The sequence below is a fragment of the Anopheles aquasalis genome, chromosome 3 (genome assembly GCF_943734665.1).
Source record: "Anopheles aquasalis chromosome 3, idAnoAquaMG_Q_19, whole genome shotgun sequence".
In the NCBI taxonomy this organism is placed as follows: Eukaryota; Metazoa; Arthropoda; class Insecta; order Diptera; family Culicidae; genus Anopheles; species Anopheles aquasalis.
The window spans coordinates 63,267,141-63,291,748 of NC_064878.1; the positions used below are offsets into that span (position 1 = coordinate 63,267,141).

The 24,608-nt window shown below is 51.2% G+C and overlaps 1 protein-coding gene across 1 annotated transcript in view; it reads right to left on the reverse strand.

Annotated features, from left to right (window-relative positions):
• LOC126578468 (mucin-5AC) overlaps window positions 1–24,608 on the reverse strand; it is a 50,788-nt gene that overhangs the window by 24,140 nt on the left and 2,040 nt on the right. The window contains exon 3 of the mRNA XM_050241059.1: window positions 15,477–16,192. Coding sequence (XP_050097016.1) covers window positions 15,477–15,852 — 376 coding nt within the window. The 5' untranslated portion in view covers window positions 15,853–16,192. The remainder of the gene's footprint in view (window positions 1–15,476; window positions 16,193–24,608) is intronic.

Below are 24,608 nucleotides of genomic sequence, written 5' to 3' on the forward strand. Positions count from 1 at the left end.
TACTACCAGCTAGCAGCTACCTGGCGGTATCCCCACCGTTAGGGCGCAAACTTGTCTCAAAACCGGATGCCCGGTAGGCTGGCTGGCATGGCCTTAAATGGTTGTGTAAAAGCTGTGCACCGTTTTTCGTTGATTAGATTGGAGAAATGAAGCGAAACGATCGTTAGTCTCCGCATCAATCAAATGCAAATCATGCCAATTTTGAGATCGTACCTTTTTCCTTCCCTTGGTTTAACGGGAGTTGATTAAAAAGTATCTCTCTCCATGAGGGTGGGCGTGAGAGAGCTAACGGATTTATAAGGTAATTAAATTAACAGCAGCACCATTATACTCGACAGAGTAAATGGTTTTTCGCGGGATCTAGGGTTGTTGGTTAATATTTGAGCTGACTTTAGATGAATAAACTGGAATTAATAATTTTTTTTAGCGAGACATTTTCTTTTTATTTTGCCGAGCGCTGGAACACTGGCTGGCTACTTGATGATTTTGCTGAAAGATATTGTTTGTTAGTTTAAGCTTATAGTGAATATGCTCCGACTAAAAATAAATGTGGAAACTTGCTTCAATAGTTTAAAATATTGCTTTAAACTGACATCACAAACAAGGTTGAGAACCTTCTCCAACATAAATGGTGCCATTTTTGAACAAAACCGAAAAAAAACAATTCAACTTCTAATCTCAGCCATCCATGAGTGCTACCAACGAATCTAGAATCAAGAATAATCGCATTAGCAACACACAACTATGACTAACAAAAGCTCGACCACAACGATCGGTTACGAAACGTGTAATCATTCGCTTCCAACAAACCACACCCAACCCACCAAACGGCAAGCCGCTACCAACGAAGAAGTTCGTCCATCCAATGTTTATCGACATTCGAATCGACGTTGCGGTATCAGAGCGCGATGTTTAGCCCGTGCACCCGGTTATGTAACGAACCGAAACCAACCATTCAACTAGCCAACCAGTCAGTCAGCCAGCCAGCCAGCCAGCCAGTAAGACCAGCTGAAGACATAAACTAAAGGCAACGCGCTAGACGAAGAGGCAGACCCTAAACACACGAACATAAATCTATTGTCCAAACTTAGCCAACGATGCTCGGTGCTGGGACGACGACGACGACGACAAACTTGACACGGCTTCTTCGCCAAGCCAGCACCACCGAGGAGACACTTGCAACAGGGAGTGTCTGCAAAACGACTTGCTGCACTATTGCTCCATTCTAGGGGGGGCTCGATCGATCTTCCTTCAGTCTACCAGCCGCCACCGTTGCTGTGGCCTGCGACAATCGGTCCGCCAAAACCCTTTTGCGAAATGCTTTGATTGAATTTCTGGTCTGGTCTGGTCTGGTACTGGGCTTGGACGGTCTGCGATGGCCCCTGCAGGTCCCTCACTCCGCGCACTTGTGCCTCATTCACAACAATAATATTTCAACCAGACTAGGCCGCGGCACAGTAGAGTGCTTAGAACGAGCCTTGCTTGAAGACTTAATTATTTGCTCAACGTCTTCAACGAGTTTGGGTTGCGACCCCCCCCCCCCCCTCCGGCTAATGCTATGCAAGCACCGCCAGTGGCCTTCGCGCTGCAATCGTTAGACCATTGTGTTGCTGCTGATGCTGGTGCTGCTTCTGGAAGACGTTGATTATTTAGCTTTAATTACTTTGACCTCAATTGCTGCGTTTCGTTTCGTACGCTGGGCGGAGAAGAGAACGTTATCATACCCGTGTGATCCACCGCCGTTCTCGCTGGCGTCGTCATCTTCACGATTCCCTGGTGCACCGAAATGGCTTTCCAATGACCCACAAACCGGAGGCGCAGATTTGAATTCGCGCGCAGTTGAGACGAGAGACGCGCAATCTGACCCAACGATCACTTGCCCCCCGGCGGCCGAGGGTGATTTCAACCCCCGGAAAGCAAGACAATCGAGCGGGGGGGGGGGATCGTTTGCACAGTCGTTGCGGACGATCCGTGGTCGGTCGTCACACGCCGTTTTGGCCGTTGGTCATCTGATGTGTTACGCAACCGAGGACTGAGGGGGTCTTACACGCTGGATCATATTTTAGTCGGCCCCGGAGTGGACGATTGAGGTGGTGGTGATCGTGGTGCGTTTGTGTGGGGCGTGCGATGCGCACAAAGTCACCATTCGCCCTTCGGCGATCGCAAACGCGCCTTGGCGAGGGGCTGGTGTTCGTGCTGGTGAGCAACTTCCGCCTTATGCCATAGAAGGGAAGTGACAGCTTCTGCTGGCAGCTACGAAGCTACGTTGGTGGATGGAATTCGAGGGAACACCCGTTATGCAACGAGTGCCGCGCGAATGCCGCTGCATATGGGACGAGCGCGTGCGAAGATGGACTACGCACGCGCATGTGTGCGAGTTGCATATCGGTCCACCACCCCATCGGACCCCCCCCCCCCCATTATGGTCATAACCAAATTTGGTACACAACGATGCGCCCCATATGTTGGCTTCCTTTGCATGTTTTGTGCAACGCATTATGCAGAGCATAAATGGGGCTTAGTTTAATCAAACCCATGATGCAACTGACCAGTACTTGATCGCTTGATGATATGTTGCGGATCGTGCAACTAGAATTCTGTGCCTTCCCCGGAGACCTTTTGGAAACTGGTTGGCATGGCAGATCATAAAACGAACGATCAAGTGAGCGAGTGATCCACCGAACGATCTTCTGATGACATCCGCCGGGCGGACGGACGAATCTCGTCGCAAACGTCGCAATAACCAAGCTTTCAAACTCTCGCGTTAGCCCGCGTGCACCCCGAGCACTTGCCAGCGAGCTTCGTGGGAAAAACACACAAAGTTCTAAAGTAGAACAGGTCTAACGATGACGACGACGACGGGGTGCATGCCAGCTGCCCGCTGCGGCACGACTCCCGACGACGATTAATTGAATAGCGACCACCCCCGGGGACCACCCTCTTCGACTACCTGGTGTACCCCCCCGGGGGCGCGAGATGCGGTTGATACTGACAACAACATTCACTTGCACAGCTGCTCGGTCAGAGCCGTTGGAGATCCGTCTTAGAACGCTGTCCGAGGTTCACTTTCATTTCCACTCCATCGATGGTAACCCGAGGGGAAGGGGCACGTTCTGCGCACCCTCTTGAGGGGTAGCAAGATTTATTGATCCTGTCTCGATGCCCCTGTCGCTGGCCAAGGCCTTGGTGTAGCTGCAAAGTGCATTCGAAGATGTACTTTTACCTCTCGATCGAACAAACTCGTGATGCGGATAAGAAAGCGGCGGAGATCGCACGATGGGAACCGTCTCAACCGGATGCCGCGGTTTAAATGAGTGGCTATCAGAATTTATCGTCCGGGAGGACTCGGCGCACCAGATCATTAGATAGTCGCGAGTCGCGCTGGAGCACAGGAGACAAATTTTTATTGAGGTATCATTAGGGAAATGAAGGGCCTCTGAGATGCGGAGACTGTTTCTTAGAAAGTGCATCGCGCTACGAAGGGCCAGGCTGGCCGATCCGGGACTCATTAATAAGAGCGAGTTCCAGTGTCGGTTTTGCATAGTTTTTTTTTGCATCGCAGAATGGCGAATGGCGGTCTGGTGGCGCAACAACATGTTCATTAGCTGACGATTGAAACGGATTTGTGGGGTGCAAGTGTTGTTTCGATTCCAGCAGATTCCAGCGGCAGTCGGCGCCGTTCGATCGATCGAACGAAAGTCATTAATCTTCTTGGCAGAAACACATAAAGCCAGTGTTTGAACATCGCACCCAAGGTTCGTGTACAATTAAAACTCAATGCCATGCGAACAGGATTAATGTACGACCCGACTTCCTCGCTCGAAGCAACATATCAATGGGATGGCTTAATTTCATGCTTTTCATGACCAGCGACTGACCGGGGCGAAACGGTATTAAAAGCATCTCCTAGAGCAGCCCTGCAGTGTGACATAAGACAAGCAGGGAGCGAAAGAAAAGAGATGAAACCCAATAACGGTCCGATGGCTTGTGCGGTCCATCGCGTGCCATCGATGGTCTACACACAAAGCCATAAAGTGAAAAACAAGAACTTCACACCCCATCATCATCATCACCAGCAGCAACAGCAGCAGCAGCAGCATCATCAGGCCAGACCACGACGTAGAGACCGATAAGGAATGGTGCAGCAAACGAACACATTCCTTAGCACTCACTTCAAGGAGCTGACCATTCCGAGATGTCAGATCGCGCACAACGCAAAGCCAGACAAACGGACGGACGGACGGACACGGCGTGCAACGACACTAACGACACGTTAATTGCGTCGCGAATTACCGGACCAGACCATCGCGCCATGTACTGGTTCAGGTGTGTGCCCTGGTCCGGTCTCGGTCCGATCCGAGGGATTGATTTAATTTCTTCAATCCTCACCTCATTCCAGTGTCCAGTGGAGATCACGATCACGGTGGCAACGAGACAACGAGGCCCTTTTCGATCGAGATCCAGTGAAACGAAACAAAAGGTGCAACAAATGAGGATCAGGTTTTTGGGGGGGGATTGAGGACAGCAGGGCCACCAAAACAAACCGAGAAAGAAAGAAATTTGGGAAAAACAAAACGGCACAAGGCGGCTCTCGCAAGATGAGAAGCGTGCGAGTAGCGCGCGATGGCATTTAACGCCGCGTGTCACGGCGAGAGATGGCACAGTTCGATCCCGCACGGCTTGCTGGCGATGTCCAAACCATCTTTGGAACTGTGTGCGGCATATATTACACCATCGAAGGGGTCGATGCGACCACGTCCACGGCTTACGTAACAAGCGATGGCCTGCTGGTTGGATGCCGGCGAACCAATCTAGAACCAATAAGGAGCTTGATGGAAATGAGAAAGAAAACCCTCATCATCATCATCATCTACAACATGATCCGTGGAGTGAAAGTAGAGTGAAGCACGCACGCCACACGGATCACAGCCACGGCGCAGTGGTTGTCACGTTACAGGGCGCACCGCCAATGTGCCAAAAGGGAGTTCCGCATCGAATCCGCCGGCGCGCAGCAAATGCGTTACGTGGCTGCGCTCCCTCATCATCATTTCGAGGGCATTGTTCCCGGCCCCGGGAATGCGTGCGGTGTGTGTCACATGATGGTAGAGGTAGTGCTGGTGGTAGGGTGCATTGTATTTGAATTTTGATTAGCAATCGATCGCCGACCGATCAGCGATCCGCCGTCGCGTCCTCATCGCGTCCTTCTTCACTTCACTTGGCGTTTGGCGCACGGTGGCGAGGTGTGGCCACCCCATCACGCGGTATGTACGTGAATGGAGACGAATTGGCCATTGTTGTTGACTTGGGTTCTGTACTGAGGCCCTCCCCCTCAACCCGTGCCAGTACATATGTATCACGCAACCCACAACCGTCCCCTTGATGATGTATGCAAACTGCTCGATTGTTACCACCGACGACAAAGGCGCATGACATGGCGGCAGAAGTTTGTGGAGGTGGTAGCAGCAAACAGGGTGCAATGCCTTGGCTCCAGATATACCATGGCTGGAGGAGATTTTCTGTAAAAAATGATTTTTTAACGAGAATGACTGTTGGTACTCCAGAAAACTTCAAATCCTTTCTCAATGCTAATAAGGAACCAAGGAAGCAATCGAGATAGTTTTTTACATCAATCGCAATGGAACTCATTACTCATCGTCTTTTCCTTCTCTAAATCTTAGAATTCAATCAAATCCCATGACGAATTCTTTATAAAATTGAGATTTCTTTAGAAGTTGAAGCGTTGATCTAGTAACCAAACAATTTAATTCTTGCAGACATTGCTCCATGACTACTAGATGCCCTCAAGTAACAACCCACCGTCAACAATCGTATAACAGTTGTAAAGGCAGAGGTACAAAATGAATTGCTGATCCCATACTGTAGGATTAAAGTAATACATCCATATTGATCGAATAACACAGAAACCGACCTGCTGAATGACTCTGACGACAACAAACTCGTCGCAGCTAAACCACAGGATTGTGCAATTCGCGCCCGAAGCTCCATCGCCGTTCTAACAATCCCCATTAGCATCAGCCCTCTACGCGGCAATCCCCGTATTCTCAAAACTTACCCTGCGGCCACAACCGTGCAGTCCCCGGCGGAATCACCCACATAAATCTGTCCAGGGCTTTTCCTGCTCCCCGCAATCAACTTGCAATGCACGATTGCACATTTGCATTTTACGCTGCACCTCGAATGTGTCAGGGCGCGAACCGTTGGATTGGAGTGGAGAGAAGATCGGAGTCTGATACGCGCGCACGTAGAGGACCGCCTCCTCCTTCCTCGGCGAGGCGACTTCCTGCTGGCCTTCTTGATAAGTGAACACCCCTCCCGCGTGTACCACGACGTTTGTTACTCCGTGGCGAGGAAGATCCGACACTCAATTCCATTCGTTCTAGCGCGCGCGCGGTACCCGCTGAGCACGCGAAGTGCTATTAAACGCCGTTTTACGGTCTCGTCCGGTTGCGGGGTGTCGAAAGGAAGTTTTGAAATAATTATTCCAACAGCACCACCACCAGAGCCGAGTTGCTGTTTCGCTCCGGTGGCATTTTGTCACCGGAAAAGATTTATTACTTCTCATGCCGAGTCGGCCGAGCTGCGGGGAAATGCGAAGGTCGTGGGAATTCCACAAGGCGTCTTCTAAGTCCGTTCGAGAGTTTTGAGGGGGGCGTGGATAGTGGGAGGCTACCACCTTCCAATCCCCTTGTTGCCCTCCGTACAGTTTCGTTTGATGTGCACCGACAGTGCCGGAGCAATGCATAACAACCGCTATCACGCTATCATAAAGACTGCTAATCACGAAGCTGTTGAGGGAGGAAATTCATCCATCATCTCCGCATACACACAGAGGAACACCCACGATGCACTCACGCCCAATTGGGGCCACCAGCTTCTTCTGCAGCGCGCCATTTAACTCGCTAAGTTACCTACATACACGCTAAGTGAGTGAGTGCGTGCGAGATGAATGGAATGGATTTTTCATAAAAGAAAACCCAATTTGAATGCCCACACCTCAAACACCCCTCCCACCACCCACTCACGGCCAATCATCATTCCATCGGGCACACCCTGGGGCTTTTGAATGAAATTTTCTCACGCCCAGCCAGCGGCCAGTTGGCTGGTCAGTGTGGTACCCCGACCGCCAAGCTCACGCTCGAGATTAATGGCCGAACTGGGGCGCGCATAAATCATCGGCCGTTAGGGTGTGCAGTACCGATCGATCGTGCATCGAATTGGCCTGATCAAGCGGCGGGTTTCTCTACCCCCCCGCGTTTATGATCGATTATTATGACTGTTCCAGCACCGGACACTGGAATTGATCATGGTGCTCAGGATGCTGCTGCCACTCAACAGATGAGTCGCTGCTGACAGATCGGTCTGCGGTACCTGCATTTTCGTTTTGTAGCAAGGGGCCTTTGTTTGATTGATTCACTTTGACTGACCTCTGGTGAAGTCGCGTTCCTCTCGTTGAGATCATCGCGCCGCCTGCTTTAATGCTCCGACAATGGAATCACGACAAATGCAATCATTATCGTGCCACCGAGCCCCGAGTGGTGCGCCAGAAAGTTCAATGTCACCTTTGCGCCGTTAGAAAAGATTTATTCCTCACGATAAGGTGCACCACCACGACACCGTCACCGTCGCTCGATTCGTATTAATAAAGCATTTTCCACTCGCTGATTCGATGACGGCATACCAAGGGGATCGTTAGTGAAACACACGTGAACCCCGGCGACGTTTATCAGTCGTTTACACACTCAGACGGGGATTGGTCACGAAGCTCGCGATCGCCCGCTCGCTCGCTCGCTCGCTCGATCGGGATCGTGTAAATTACGGACCGCAAAGGAGGACCAGGGCAGGTTCAAGGGTTAATGGTGACACGTTCTCGCGAATCTCTTCGACGAAGATGCTGCTGTTGCTGCTGGAGAGACGCGAATGACGCCAGCTCGCTGCTTAATTGTGGAATTAAATCCAATTACCGACTCGTGCTTGGCCGGCCACGCGGGGTATTAGTTAATTGATTTTCTCGCTTCTCTCTCCCTTCGGTGCTTTTGGGATGAGAGAACGAAGAAGATGCGCCCGGTAATGCATCCTCAAGCGAAAGAGCGTTCATTAAAACGTCCATTTGGTGTTAAGTGTTTCGGTTAAAAAATGCACCGAGAGATGCAGATGCGGAATATTAATTCACGAACCGCAGTGCGCGCTTATCATCGTCTTTCGTTGGAGTGAATATGATGATGCAAGATGCACCACAAGATCGCGGGTTTGAAACAGGTTTTCATTCGCGAAAAACCATATTTTATCGGAGAAGACACTTCAAATGGAAGAGGAAGAGTACCGTGGTACCTTCACAGATACCGATCGAGGAAGTAACAAATTGTAACCAGTGCCCAGACCATAACGCTGCGTCAGAATGTAATTGTTCTGGCATCCCCCTCCCGGGGACAATAAAAATGTGATTTTTTTTGTATTTTCCCCCCTACTAGCTCTTAATTAGAACCGACAGACGTAAGCATCGCGTAAGTCACCTCGCGATGGCCATTGTTGTCGAGAAGCAGCAAACAACAACCTGCTTCTCTCTAACTCCGGCTCTCCGGTCGGTGGTCAGTTCCGTGAGAATGCTGGCAACTAATTAAGTGCGTGTCTCACACCGGACCATCTCCTTCTGTCTCATCTTCTGCTTTTGCTCCTAGCACCGCTGGCAGCAGTAGATGTGTCTAGAATAATGAAAATGTTATTGCAAAACCGTTTCGGTTCGGTTCGGTGCGTGAGGTTCAGTTCGATGTGACCTACAAGATCTGTAATTAAGATTGACAGCCAGCTCGTGTTCTGGACGGCTTGGCACTTTGCAGGGCATTAGAGTGCGATCGTTTCCCCCCGTCTTTTCCACGACGCTTCTCAAATAAATCCTCCTGACATCCTCGACACGATCAGGGGACGTGATTCTAGATTTCATTTCCTGGATGCCACGTGGTGCCATAAAAGTGTTTTTCACAGTCACCGTGGTGTGCAACAATTCCAGCACTTTTTTCCACTGGACTGGAGCGTGCTCTCTCTCTCTCCGTAACTCCTTAATTCCTTATTTTGACCGATCGTCCCAGCGACGTTGATCGACGATGGTTTAATGGTGAAGCACGCTAATGAGCCCGTGGTTGGTGTGCGTCTCACAGTTGCTCATTACCGCATATCGTCCCCCCGGGGGTGGTCATGCTGTGCACGCCCGGTTGTTGTTGTGCCAAAACATGCCCGCACGGTGCTGCCCATCATCAGCGCGCGCTCGTTTGGCCTTTATCGGTGGTATTTTCCCTAATTTCCCAAAAGCTCAACAGAGTGAAAGCAGCAACAAACAGAAGGCTCATCAATGGATTGACGACGATGCAACCATGCGGGCTGTGGTTATGTTGCCCACCTCCTTCCTTCGATGTTACGAGGATTGTTTCCGCTTTGGACGCGCCGGGTATGTTTTCTATTTCGCGATGCCGGACCTCTTTGGAGTTTTCCATCGCCGGAAGTGTTAATTATCGGCATTTCATCCATCGCTGCGTGGCTGTGTGTTCGGTTGTGTGTTTTCTTGTATGATTGAGTAGGTTCCATTTGGGTATTAGGTAATTGGGATCGTGATCTCCCGCCTGTTTCATGCCACCACAAACACCCAGGCCACACTGATTGAGAGGAAGCACCCTCCGAAGACTAATTATAATCTGCTCCTGCACGTGCAAAAAGGGTGCCATACCACCGTGCCAAAAACACTCACGCATCTATCAAAAGATTAACCTCTTTTTTTTTTGGTTTGGGCCTGGCGATGAATTTGCCACCGGAGGTTTCGAGCCGGATTTTCGGAAATTGAATGTTAAATTAACGATGACCTTCGGAACGGTGAACATTCCGAACGTTAATCCGCTCATGATACGGATGCAGATGGACTGGAAATAACTAATAATTTGATCCGCGCACGATCGCCTGGGAACGTCTTGGCACGTCACGCAACGTCGGATTACTCGGTGTCCGGGTTTGATCCCGGCCCGTTCGAGGGGGCTTTCGAGGGAACACATCCGAGGCGTATCATGCGAGTCACCATTTTTAATTCTTCTGCTACGGCTCCTGAGTCAGGTGTAAACTGTGTACGGGGCCACCGGAGAAGATTCTGAGATTCACCACCAAGCGACGGGATGCATGCCGTCATTGTGTCGATCGACCTGATCGTCGTCTGATGAGTTTGATGAATCGGACTTGACAACCATGGAGCTGCCGCCAGTGCTGAGTGCTTCTTGTGCGCTTCAAGCCCCGCGCTTGCCACTTGGCATTGACACGTGAATCATCGACGAGTGAGTGAGCGGAACGATGTGTGCTGCGCGAATCGAGTTGGAAGAAGACACAAAAACGGCCATATAGTGTGCGCGTGTGTGAACGACGCACATAGATTAATGTTGCAGCACGAGGTCACATTCACGGTTCAATATCGAACCGAGCGAACGGAAGCGGTTTTTCTGCAAAACTAATCAACCACCGCCGACCACACGCTCATCCAGTAGCCATTTTGTTTTTTTTTTTCGTTGTTCAACCGTTTCCATGCCACCGACCATAGGTATGATGATGATGATGATGAGAGACGCGAGGGAAGAACGGATTCACGGTTCGATCTCGTGGTTTGCGACTCAGAGTCCTTCTACGCCAGCAAGTACTCTCGCACCAGCTAGTTCAGAGGTGATTTGTGGTTTCACGGAGAGAACTAGCGGGGAGGGAGGTAAATCAAACAAACAATGCTGACCATTGTGAGACCCCTGTAGCAACAACCGCCTACTTAGCGCAAGAGGAATACGAACGAAACGAACGGCGTACGGTGATCTCTGTCGCTCGCCAGGTAACGACCATAACCGATTGCTGCAACAACCTCATTGGCAAACGGAATCAATCCCGTTAAACTCTGGCTTTCCACACCGCCCCTGCACCCCCTACACCGGTCGGTGTCATCGACAAAAGTGCATTGTGGTGGCAGCAGCACAAGCACAAGTAGTCCAGCTTCAATCGAGCTTCAATCGCTCCAATTGGCAATGCCAATTGTTTATGCCTCGGAATGGTAAACGGTACAGAGCAGGGCGGGGCAGGGCCCGAAGTCTGGCCTTAGCTGGAAAATCGCGCTCGGGGATTCAAGAATTGGATCTTACAAAACTCACTCCACTTCTACTCCTTCTTTTGCTACTCCTACTCTGTAGCGGTTGCGTCAATTCGTTTTGGACGCCGGCCCGTTGTTCGCGATCTGCGTTCCCGCGGGAAAACTGGTGCACAGAGCAAGTAGTGAGAGCAACCGAGGGGGAGGGAAATAAGGAAAGGAGGAGCTGCTGCTTTCCACTGACTGATGGCTAACGGGCATTGCTGGCTAAGCCGGAGAGCCAGATCAGAAAATCAGCACCAGAACCCCCAGGGGCGGTGCAGTGGAGTGAAGGGCGAAATAGATCAACCCCCTTCATCGTCTCGATCAACATCTTCATCATCATCATCATCATCATCATCATCATCATCACCTGACGCTCTGGCTTGATGGGCTGCCCTCCGGTGGTGAAAGAGAGACATGAAGGTGCTGATGGAACTGTAAGAGTTGGTTGGATACTCCCAGGGCCGGTCGCTCATTACACAACTTCGCTCCTGGCCAGATGTCAGTTGTCCCCCCCGGTCGAGTCGTCGACTGGGCGTTAACGGTAGGCTGGACAGCTAAGGCTAAGTATCTCATCTCATGGGCAGGCCACAAATAGCTATTTAACTCTCCATCGCCGCATTAGGGTCGTGCTGTCATAACGATTCATCTACTGCAAGGTAGATGCGGATGATCTCTGATCATTAGTCAACCTAAAGTCGAGCCTTAACAACGTGCCCCTTTGGAGTTGGATCAAGCTACGCAAGGCATGATAAGGAAGCTCTGGTAATGAGTTGCTACCAGACGAGACTACGAGCGTGCCGTCGTCCTCGAAGGCCTTAACCGCAAACCGAGCACTGGCGGTCTAACTGGAACGCATGGTCCTTGGCGGTTCTAGCCGGTACACGAGGCGGCGGCGCTAACAAGTGAACCAAAGTCTATGTTCTGATCGGTGAAGGTCCGCTGAAGTAGCAACGGATACTATCGTGGTGGTGGTGGTAGATGGTGAGCTACACGCCACTCAACAGAACAGGTTATAATGAATTCAAACGTGCTACGCAAATATGGTAACGGTGGTGACAATGTCGTGCGTTTGTCGCACAGCAAACGATATTCGGCACCCCCTTGGAGTCAGAGGTGCTTTACGGCGTGTCGTTACCGTGTGTAGGACGCTAAAATGAGTTGAGAGGTTTGGAATTTGAGGTTTAAGGAGTGGCAATTCACGTTAACTCAACGCGCAAGCGCTCAGCGATCAACTACAACTTCTAATCAACGAGAAGTGAGTGTGGAAGGAAGTGGCAATGCACGGCGAGCAGTTGGAGCTCTCCGTTGCGCACACTAATTGCCAACCATTGGCTCGGTGGCCAGTGAAAGTTTGAAATTGTCCGAAACCGGCGCGGGTGTACCAAGAGCGCTGAAAGACCTGCGTGAAAGTGAAAGCGACGAACGCGCAAAACTCGACCGAATATGGATCCGACGCCCGGTTGGCCAGGGGTTGTCAGGGATGCAAAATGAAGTCCCGGCAGCATTCTAACCGGTTCTCCGGATGCCGGCTGCCGATTGATGCCGATGGCAGCTGTCACTCTCGCTCGCTGCGAAGACGCCGCTCGAAAACCGCGCGGAGGAAGACATCTAGCATCTAGCTGTGAAGGCCAACCAGTGCCAGGTTGGCCTAACGGTCCCCGGGGCTCGGGGCTACGCAAATGATCATCACCACCACACAGACACACGCATGGGGCCACCTCCGCCACGGGCTGTTTGTGTAATGTGTCGCCGGGTGTCGTGGGTGGCTTTTGGCCGGGCGAAGGTTAACCAGCATGGCGCGCCCGTTGCTTCAATCGATTGCGAAGCCATGCCAGGGGGCGTAAGGCGCCGGCAGGCATCGGAAACCTGTCCCAGCCGGGGGGAGAGGGTTCGCTTTTTTGTGCTTTAGCTGATCACAAGCGCACGTGGAGATACGCAGTGAGGAATCGTCCACAACCTCAAACCTTTACTGCAAATCCATAACTGCAAATTTGGAACAGTTTGAAGAGCTCTTGGATGGAGTAAAAAACCGGGTGAGTGTTTTATCAACAAACGTTGCAGCAAGCTACTCTCTCCCAAACATTGCCACAACAATGCGGATTGGCAACAAGAAACAAACCGGAAGTTTTTGGGCAACTTGGCACGGCGCTATTAAGTGGAACAGTTTGTCTTGTTAGCGTGAGCGTGAATGTTGTTGTTGCTGTCGACTTCCAATTCCAACTGCCACCCCGTGTGGACAACCTTCAACCCAGGTGCTTTTGCGAGTAGCGGCACCTTTACTGCCGCAGCCACAACCACAAAACGGAACCTCCGGAGTCCACCGGAGTTCCACGTTGTCGGAGTTGAGCAGCAGGTTGTTTGTGTCTTTCCCTTGTTTTTTGCTTCCGAAATTTTATGATTTTTTCTGTCGATTTTTTGCTAATGCTGTTGTTGTTGTTGTTGAGGAAACCACAAACGAACTGGTGAAGCGTGCAGGGCAGACCGAGCAGCGGAATTACCTCTGACGATTCTGTCCGCGATCGCATGGATTTGCATCCGCGCCATGCTCGTGCAGTTCGCGTGTTCCGGGGCGGCGGCGGCGGCGGCGGTAGCCACGGAACGGTACTCGCTCGGTCTCTCTCCGTTTCTGCTCCATTTACAATCACATTTCCACTTCACCGCCACCACGCAAAAGGGGGTGGAATAAGAGGTGAATGCACTGGAAAGGAAATGCACCGGATATTGCGCACAACAACACCGGTGCACCGGTACCACCGCAAACATGATACGCGTCATTGTAACGCTTCGGTTGCACACATGGGCACACACGCCCCATCCGTCCGTCTCTGTGAATTTTAAAAGGGAATTTTCCTCGCTTCTTCTTCGGTGTCCACCGCTGCCGCGGGCCACGGATGATGTGACTGATGGATTGCGGTTGATTGCGGAGCGGCGCGACAAAACACGACTTGGAGCAGGATGACGGTGGTGCGTTCCGAAGAAGCGGAGCAGGATGACGCTGATGATGATGATGATGATCGAGAAGAGGTCGCGCGAGAAGAAAATTAAATTCTCACAAAACGGAAACACCTCCTCTTCCTCCGGGCGATCGAAGATCAGATCGATTGCCAGCTGATGACAGGCCAGACCAAACCAGTCCACCAGGTTACATAAAGGCAGAACCGGAGAGAGGGGGAATAGGGGGATGCTAAAAGCCAACAACCCCAGAAGCACTAGGCTCGATCGATGGCTCCGGGCACATTGACTTATGCTAGGTCCCAGGATGACAGGAGAGGAGAGGTTGGAAGTGAATGACTTATGGGCTGAAGAAGGATGATGCAGACAAGGCGCACGATCACCGGGATCCCGTTATGTTCTGTTCTGTTCGCCGCCTTTGGGGCCATTGGCTTCAGCGATCCGATCCCATCGGTTGTCATCGAACTGTTTGCTGCTGTTGAGTGCTCGTCTCGACTGGCGAGCTAATCGGCGTTTCTCCGGACTAATTTTAATGGATTGGACCGTAAAAGGGGCTACCGTTGCTTGCGAGCAGCAAAGACGAGGTGAGTGGATGACTAGCAATCTGGGAGGAGTCGCTCTACAGCACACAATGTTGCTAGTGAGCTAGATAAGCCTGCTGCGATGACGTCACAATACTTGGACAACATTCTTTGTAACCGCTTCTGTTAGACGAAGAAGCCGCTGAAAAGAACCGTTCCAGCGACCTCTTTGTAGCCTACTATGTTGAAATGATGCTCTAAAAGCTTTCGATCGCTTGTGACCTCGCACATGTCACTTGCGGTACCATTCTGTCAAATATGGCGCCTGCGAGTGACTGCGATGAGCAGCACCACTTTACACCTACGTCGAGTGTCACGTCGACGGACAGTAGGTTCTGTGCTAACCAGCGGATGGCGCCAGTGCCCAGAAAGAAAAGCAGGTCACATTCAAATTGAAAGACACCGAACCGTCAAGGCGATACTCATTCGTTTTCTCAAGTTTTTCCAACTTCTCGACCACTTGTTTGGCTTTTCTCGGCGTTTCGACGCTGTCGCAACGTCACAGCGTTGGCCCTTTTTTTCGGTACCGATCCGCACATCCGCCGAGCACCGGCATCGTTCCGGCACCATGGCTCCGTCGCCCGTTCGTCTTCAGTCTCCTCGCATGAGATCGCGATCGTGCTCATCGGATTTGAACGAGAGCAGTGGTTGCGAAACTGCACTGCGAACAGACCTCATTGCCAACTTTAAGAAGGGGGCTCTTGGGGTTTTTTTTTTTGGAGGGCTCCCCTAATTAGGGGCTTTGGTTAATACCCCCCTCACCGAGAGAACCGTCCGTCACTTACCATTCAAATGAGGTCCAGTCCGGTGACCATCGAGCTGCGATTCGGGTTGCTGTGGTTCGGGGATCATCGTCGTCGTCGGTTGCGGTGAAACGGTATCCCCGCTACTGCTGCTACTCTCCACCGGTACGATGCCTTTCACTGTGACCGTTGCTGGCATCACAGTTGTCGACGGTTCGGATCCAAGATCCGGGACAATGATGACGACCGGTGATGATGGGGCAGCACCAGCACCACCTCCAGCTCCGCCATCATCACCACCATCGTCGCTGGCCATTGCACCAGCATGGCCAGCGCACTGCACCACCGCTGCTACACCGATGCACACGACGAGCACCAGCAGCCGTGGACCGATGATGCTCGTCCGAAAGTTACTCATGTTGCCGCGTGCGTCCCAACCCCAACCACCACCAGCACCAATGCACCAACCACGCTTCGGTTCGGTTGAGCCACTTTTGCACCGGGCATCTATCACCGAGGGGGGGAAAGGGGAAGTGCGCGAGAGAAGTAACGAGCACCTTTTCACACGCAACCGGGAGTTGCGGACACTACGCACTTTGTGGGCGAGATTCTCTCAAGGCATCTTATGCCCGCGCACGCACGCACGATTGGAAGCGGGAATCTGGGCGATCGATCGAAGTTTCATTCACTAAAAGAGTACACTGGGCACCGGATAATAGCTGCGGATGAGTCACGTCACAATGTAGGATGTAATTTCACTGGAAGTTGGGAGCGGAAGAAAAAGGAAATGTTAAAATGTGTTAAACAATCTCTTGTGCGGAGGCTAATTATCTGTTATACAAGTGATTTTAATTGATTTTTGAACGAGTATTTCCTTCTGCGGTTTTTATCCCTTCTATTTCATTGTGCTGGATTGTTGCAAGTTGTGTCGTTCTTGGACAGCACAAATTTATGACTTAAATATGAAATAATTTCTTTTAACATTAGTTTTTATTAAAAATCGCATGAATTGCTTTTCAGATTCACGACACCATAGCTTGTCTTTTATTAATTCTATTGATTAATTGTATTTGACCGCATTTCAAGTCAAGATCACTTGACACAAATCAACAGAACACTGTGCACTGTCTACGGTTGTTTGCTTAATTAATCCAATATTATATACTTCGATCAAAATTAATTGCAAATTATACATCCCTTGCTCTTTGCTGCTCCCTATATACCCCCCTGAGAGCATTAGTTTATTATTGACGACTCTCTATTGAAATCTCATTTTGCTGGCGCAAAGTAATCACTGTACAGATCGCTACAGCCTCGCTATCTACTGCCGCCGCCTTGTCATCTGGCACCGGTACCGCCAACCATTGGCAACATAATCTCATTTCGTCATTTGCTCTCATTGCAACACTCACAGCAGAGCATTGCGCACTGTCGTTGCTGCTCTCGGGCTCGGGTGACGATTAGCGCGCAGACCATCTCGCCGCACCAGCGGAATGTCGGTGTCGGTGCTCCGATCGGTGCTGTCGATTGAAATCCATCCAATCCAACTCGAGTCTGCACGAAACGCGCGCGACACGCGACATTCGATGACAGTTGTGAGTGCGCTGCACCGGGATGGCTAAATCCGGCATTGCAGTCCCTCCATTCTCCACGAGGCACACGATCTGGCACAACCGACCACTGGGGGGGTGGTCTTCGTCCGGGTCGGTGTTGCGTTGTGGTGCATTCTATGTGCTGCATGTGTGCTGCAGACGGTACCGGCGAGAAGGAAGGAAGGAGGGGATTCTTTCTAGCGCAAACGCATAAACATTCGCCGACGGCCTCGCGTGGCACGCACACAGCGTGCACCTGCACCACGGAGCACGCGGCACGCAGCACACACCATAAATGTGCCACCACCTCTTACACCCCCCCCCCCTGCAGTTTTCCTTTTTGCACCGAGGCAGTGCACACATTGCAGCGAGTGCGTAAACCTTGCCCTCGAGTGTGCACTACACTGCGCCCGAGACCGATGTGTGGTGCGTGGCCATTATGCAAGCCAGTGCTTAGCGCTGGCGCTGTGCTATGCTGTGCATTCGGTGCGATGCTGGAACGATTGCAGCACTATGGGCTGCATGGGTAATAGCAAAAGAGAGAGAGAGAGAAGGGAGCGACGAGGGGTGCATAGGAAAAAGGGAGGTCAAAACCAAACAAAAAAACTGCATTGGCATAGGTTTCCTTTTGCTGCCTTTCATGGCGTCTCGTGGCCCATTCGGTGCTCCGATCCGTGTCATTCCGGAGGAACTACCGTGTGTGCGGTGTATGCGTACATGATACGGTGGTTGCGGAATTGCTGCTCGCATTTTCCACATTCTTTTCCGACCAATTTTCCACCGAAGCGAACGATACAAGCGATGAATCATAAATCCGTTTCAAAGGCTCTTGCCGCAACTTAAAGCGTTGCTAATCGGTGTGTCCGCCGATGTTTTGTTGGAGGATATTTGACGGCCGGTTTGAGGCCTGATGATCACACACGATACCGTGATGCAGAACTGCGAGACCCTTTGCTTACGTCATTTTCTGAACCTGAACACAGAACGCTCCATTCTATCCGATACCAGCGGTTCCCGATTAGAATGGGACACGCGCCTAGGTGAAGAATGGCGCCGTTTGTGGCAGAAACCTTGACTCAAACGCCTGCATCAACCGCACCCTCTCGATGCCTCGATGACTGACAGCGTGCAGCAGCCGGATAGGCAACTCCTTCAAACGACAGCGACACCTCCACCGTCTGTTGGCTAAGGTGTTGCTAACAGCGAAAGAGAGCGGATCTAGAGTGCACTGAAAAGACGCCATTTGTGTTCCCCAGCGAATGAATTGTAACAACCTGTTCTCTATTGTTTACATATTTATGATCGATCGGGGATCGAGTCGTTTTAATTAAATTCCATTGCGTCACCAGCGGTGCAACGCCGAAAACGTGGCCACTGCCTTTGTTGTTTGTTTGTTTGTCGGTTTGTTAATGCCACCGATCGCTGGCTGGCTGGTTGACTGCGACATGATCGCCATAGTGCTACACTTCCGTCATCTTCCGCCCCGGGCTTCCGGCAGCGGCTTCGTTCGGATGTTTTCGATGAATTGATAATCAGCCACCGATTACCGGAGCCGGAATGACGGCTTAAGCGAGGTCCGTTACGTCAAAAAACGGAGCGAAGGCTCGTCTTTTGGACGAAGAGAAATTGAAGCAACGATTTATGATCACTCGCGAAACGGACGAAAAATTGGCGAGTAATTGCGTGGCGAGCGCAGATGACTTACGTCTCGTTCGAATGGGGCAGCCAAGGCAAACCGAGGCAACATCTTTGCTCATCTTGAAGTAGTGGAATCGGAATTGCTTCATGGGCCTGGGCATCGTATCGTTTGCCGCCGTTTGTGCCGAAAGGAACCAACTCAACCACCAGGCGCATTATTTTTTCTTTAATCAGAAGCAAGACATTGTCTTTCATGATAGCACTTGACTCATCGTCGACATCATCATCGTTCGTTCGCTCGCTTCGTCGATCGTTATGCAACGCCCCTCGATGTCTCTGGAGAGAGAGAGAGAGGGAGCTTGATCAGGTTTGCTGAATCCGTTGGTCCGTTTGCCAAACGACTTTGCTAAATCGAGATATATCGACGGTGAAGAGTCCGAAAGCAGAGGTCGCATCGTAAACCTGCCTTTTTGGCGAGGACAGACCTCGATCCGGTTACGACCACGATGACAGCAGCCACTGGCGGCATTTCAAGCTTTTCCGAATATCGGATGAAGCAGAGCAAACGTCGATGGTGATGCCGGTTTCCGCTTCTTCCGTGCTCCGCCTCCACCACATTCCTGCCAGCTCTGAGATGGTTCATGGAACACGGTTGGCACGGTTGGCCGTATGTTTTTGGGGCTTTTCCACAACGGCCGCTGGCACTTTCTCCTCGTGGAGCGAATCAGTAGCGGACCGTTTCGGCTCTACTTCCTCGGCTGCTGCCAATAAAGACGCGTGCAGTGAGCCGTACAGACTATGTGACGGTACATTAACCGCCAGTTGATCTACATCGTCGATAACACTTTACGGACTGGCTGGCGGCGCTCCAGTCCTTGCGAAATGGCTGTTCCGCACCCAAAACAGTCGCCACTCTATTGCGGTTTTTTCGGGGATCAGTGATCAGCGCAGCGATCGCACCGATCATGTTTCTCAATTGCCTGTGAAAACCTTCCTCCCCGATCGTCCTTCGAGCGAACTGTGCGTTCGGTTCTTAAGATCAGTTTTGTGGCACCGCGACGTCTTCAACGCACTCAACGCGCACAGATCGTCCACTTTAAACGGTCAGTCCTTCAAATGAAGGGGGCCTCCTCGGTGTGCGCACCGACTGTAGCCCTTTTTTGTGGCCACAAACACCGAGAGCTTTCGCAATCCTATGCCTCACGCCGTCCGAAGACGAACGGAGTGAGCGCACGCAAACATCGGAATTGGAATCGGTTCGGCACAAGTGCTTGGACGCGGACCCTTGAAGCATATAATTCACTTTAATGGTTCTGCGATGTTCTCGACGGTGTCTAGGCTCGGGGGCGCGCACTGGACCTTCTCGAAATAAGAGCAACAATTTGTGAGCCATGCGCGCGCCACACAATTACGTGAGATGCGGTGAAGCAACCGCTCGGACCGATCCACCGTACCGATCCAAGTGTGCTGCTCGCATATGTGCTGCTGATGGTCAAGCACCTCGCGCTAGAACGCTTTTGGCGGTACGATGCCGTGGTGCGTTGCAGCCACAGCACCGATCACAAGACCCCTCGGATCCCTGATGAAAGTTGATGAATTTATGGTGTATACACTCGGTGTGAAAGAAGCACCAGGGCATCAGCAGCAACTAAGCAAACACGAGCACGACCGTGCTTCGATGACAGCATTAATCCGGTCTCCGGGCGCTTGACAGATTTATGGCTTCGATCGGAATCTAAATCCTGTTCGATTAGATTGTCGATTACCCTCCACAACGTGGCCTAAATGGACACGACATTGCCCTTCGTTGCCGGCAGCTCCGGTTGGATTCGTTTCGCATCGAACCGAAAACCGCGCCATTCCGTGCCGACCGCGATGTGTCACGCAAATTCGGTTGAATGAAAGGTGCTCGTCCACCGGTGCTGTCCCAAATTCCCAGAGCCTCGACTCGCCTCGGGGTCAGGGTAATTGAGAGCATGACTGCTAGACGCGTTGGCGACAAACATTGTCCGCACTGTCACGCGACATGCACAAAATGGTCAAATTGAAATTAAGGTCTCGCGCGTGAGCATGGCAGTACACGCCACGACGAGCGCGTACGTGTGGCCTGTCACCCCGGCCACGGTCTCATCGCAGCTCCTAACCGATATACACAGCACCAGCGTCATTCACCTCGCGAAGAGCGAAGTAATTGGTTAAAGCCATGGGGCCTCATTTCTTTGGCGAGCATTGCTTCAACACGCTCTTTGACTGCACGGGGGTATTCCGGTGAACTTTTGTCACCAAAATGGAAGCTGATCAATAGGAACGGACGAAACATGAAAAAGAGAGGAAAAAAAGGCAGTTGCTCAACCGTTTTGTATCCGTTTTTTGGGCCCAATTTGAATGACATTTCGTTCCTTTTTTGCGGGGGGATTAAAATCTTTTGAAATGGTAACGAGGATGTTTCTAATTGGAAAATCATTTTAATTGGTATTTTGTCTAGAAAGCTCTCTGGATATTTCATGTTAATGAGCATGTATACTAAAGATATTAATACTATACTTTAAAAGGGCAATATAAAGTCCTTATAGGCCACATAATGGAAGCAGGTTTAAATGAAAACTTGGTAGCGTTAAAGTCGTATTCGTATACCGACTCCTGAACAGTTCACACTCTCGTTTATGGTGCTCCTTTCATAACTATTTTTCCCATTTCATACACCCTATTATCATCTAGCGCATTAACTATCTGCGTGGTTGTCGTACGGGTTTCGAAACACATATAAAAAAAATCCTCAGTCATCAATATCCACACGACGTGATCGTTAAATGGTTGGCTGTCGCTTGGATTCAATATTTCAAAATAAAAAAAAAATAAAACAACGAAACGGAACACGCGGCACACTGCACTGGCTTGGCGATGCGCGCGTGCACCGATGCCATGGGCCGTGGCCAACACCCAGCTTAACGGCGCGACCGTCGCGACGATTAATCGTGCGAGCGATTTGCGGCCCCTGAAAGGTGTGGTGGTGTGGTCACATATTATTGCAAAAATCTAGCTGCTGGTGGTCGCCCGCGCGTCGTGGTGATTGTCACGTTTAACGACGTAATTGCAATGGCATCGGGTGGTGACGACCTGATAACTCAACTGATTGCGGATGGTGAAGCTTCGGTCCATTCGCGGACGTTACGTATCCCGGGCGCTGCTGGGTTGCGAGTGTTTTTTTTTTATTCCCACTTCTTGCCGGTACATTAGAGGTGCTTGTGCTTATGCAAATAGAACTCTGAAGGACAAATGGTTAACAAATGATTCATAAATTCTGCCCCCCCCCCCCCCCCCCCCCCCCGGATCGCTACCGGCGGTGTACCGAGAAAGGACATGTTGTACATAGCGCGGCAATAAAACGCGAATAAGTTACCATCTTTTACACTCGCAGTCGTTGTTGTCGTCGTCGTTGTCGTTGTCGAGTTGTTTAACCTCCTCGGCTGCATGACACGACAAACGTCAATTGTTAATGCAGACACACTTTGCGGTGCGCGGAACTTCCGCGGATTATCTTGAGCGACAACAGCTCTGTTCTGTCCTCTCTCTCTCTCTCTGTTCTCCGTGTGTTGTCTCCTGCGTGGAAGTGCAATCTGAACTTTTGACCTTCGCACCAAGGGACCGCGGGACAGAGAGTGCAATGTACACACGCAGCTTATGTGTTTGTTTGTGGCATTACAATGCACATGCATAAAATGTGCAGCCACAGCAGCAGCAGGCGCTGGTATCCGGGCCGGACAACCGGACACACGACGAAGTTGCTTCGATTGTTTACTGCGGCGCGCGAAAAACAAAGCTTCCTGCAGGGAGGTGTGCCAAAGGAAGAATGAAAAACTGGCCATTGTGTGCGTTGTGCCGGGGCTGCTGCTGCTGGGGCAGTAGAAGGACGAAAGCCTATCTATTACCTTTTGCTCACGGAAGGGTTCGTCGCTTGACCGACTGAGCAGTCACCAGCAGTGCGGTGCAAGAACATCCCCAAAATCACACCACCCCCCAGTGTGGTCGCTTGGTGTGTGGATGGAAAAAAAAACCTTCGACCCACGACCCACCCTCACCCGGTCACACACTCCTACCCCTTTTTTGTGTGGCGATTTTATGCGCTTAGAATTCGAGGGCCACCGATCGCGCTGATGTTTTAATCATGAGAGCGTGGGCCACCGCAGCGCCGCTTATTTATGGGGATTCTGCAACAATGGTAACGCACAGCAGCGCAGCGTCTGCAAGATGCGTCACGGCAAGGACACGGGCGTGATCGTGGCGACGCGTTCAGCTTTACCTAACGGTGTTGGGCCGTTTTGATGGACAAAATCTTCAACCGTGCAGCGTGCGGCAACTCTAATTGTGCGGCGGAGGTGATGGAGCGACGGAGGGAGCTTAGAAGTGAACAATCGACGGCATCGTGGAGGGGACTGGGTTGTTTTCCAAGTGACCGGCCCCGTTGGACCACTTTGCCCGTGTAACGTGTGCGTGAAGGCGATAAAGCGTTTCAAGAAAACAAGCGAGAAAGAGTAGAAAAATCACGGAGAATATTGGTCGCTTTGGCCACGGTGGTCACTTCTGGAGGCCAAATTTTCCACCCCGTTGAAGGTGGCCACAAAGTTATGCTCTCTCGCGGTGGAGAGGTGAAGATAGCCGCACAATTTATGGCCACACCTTTTCGCGCCGATAAAGATGTAACGCTAGAGCCTCGCTGCACAGAGAAGCGGGGGACGGCTAGAGCGTATTTATGAACCAAGCAGAAGCAACAACTTGTTGCGGTAACGTGCTTTGCTTTGGCATCTTAATCATGGTCAACGCTCTTTACTTTGGCAGCTTGGTTGTTTTTTTTTCAGTGATCATGGGTGGTGCGGCCATCATGCGCGAATTGAATTGCCTTAAGTCACACATTCGCCCAACGAGTCCACCTAAGCCAATGTTTGATGGATGTTGCTTCAATATTCGCTCGCGCCTTCAATGCTAACGCGCTAACGCGCTAACGCTTGACGATGTACAACCAGCGACTCCATCAACAGCAAGAACTCCACTAATCTTAACTGTACCAAGCCCCAAACGACACTCTGGAATGGAATTTCCCAACTTTCAAAACAAAGAATCAACGTTCAAATGGCGGGGCGTTATCTCGTTGGAAAACCACTTAAACCTCGGTCCGGTCCCAAGCCGACCATTTAACGGAGGCCGTCCGGCCGCTTTCGAATCTTAGATTGCCTATCAAGCACCGTAGAGCCGGTTGCCCTCCTCGCTCATAACTAATTGGGAAGCGTATCGGGTCTGCGGCATCGCGCGCCTCACCAGTTTCGACAACTACGTCGATCATTATGTAATTAAAAGCTTTATCTCATTCCTAGCGCGAGTGCTTGACCACCGGGCCGGGCTGTTCTCCGTCTAACGATTCTCTCCGGGGGGCTCTTGGGGATGACCTCTCGTTGTTGGTGCAAGTGCAGACCCCAGTCACCAGTTTGGTCAGTAGCAGCGTGTGCGAGCATTCCTGCGGTGAAATCTGAGCGTCTGTGATCACTGATCGTAAACAGAGTTCAACACTGCAAACGGCAATGGCCACAGGGCACCCCAGCCATATCTGGCTTCCTCGGTTGCAGTGCAGTGTGACCCCAAAAAGCGTGTGCACGCAAACGGCACGCGATCACGTGCATGGTGCAGGTGTCTAGGCACGTTCACTTCGTTGAGTCGCTGAAATGTTTGAGAAGATCGTAGACAAGCAGCTCTAGACTACGGTGACCTGCTGGAAGTGGTGTGGCCGAGCGTTAATAGGTACACAGATGATGATTTCAGTCTAATAATAACACCTGAAAGTCCTTCTGGACTCAATGTATTGAAAGATTGCATCGTGGTAGATCGTTTGACGGCGAGTTAATAGCGTGACGCCCGCTTCGCACGGTAGCGACTACTTGCGGTGTGCATTTCA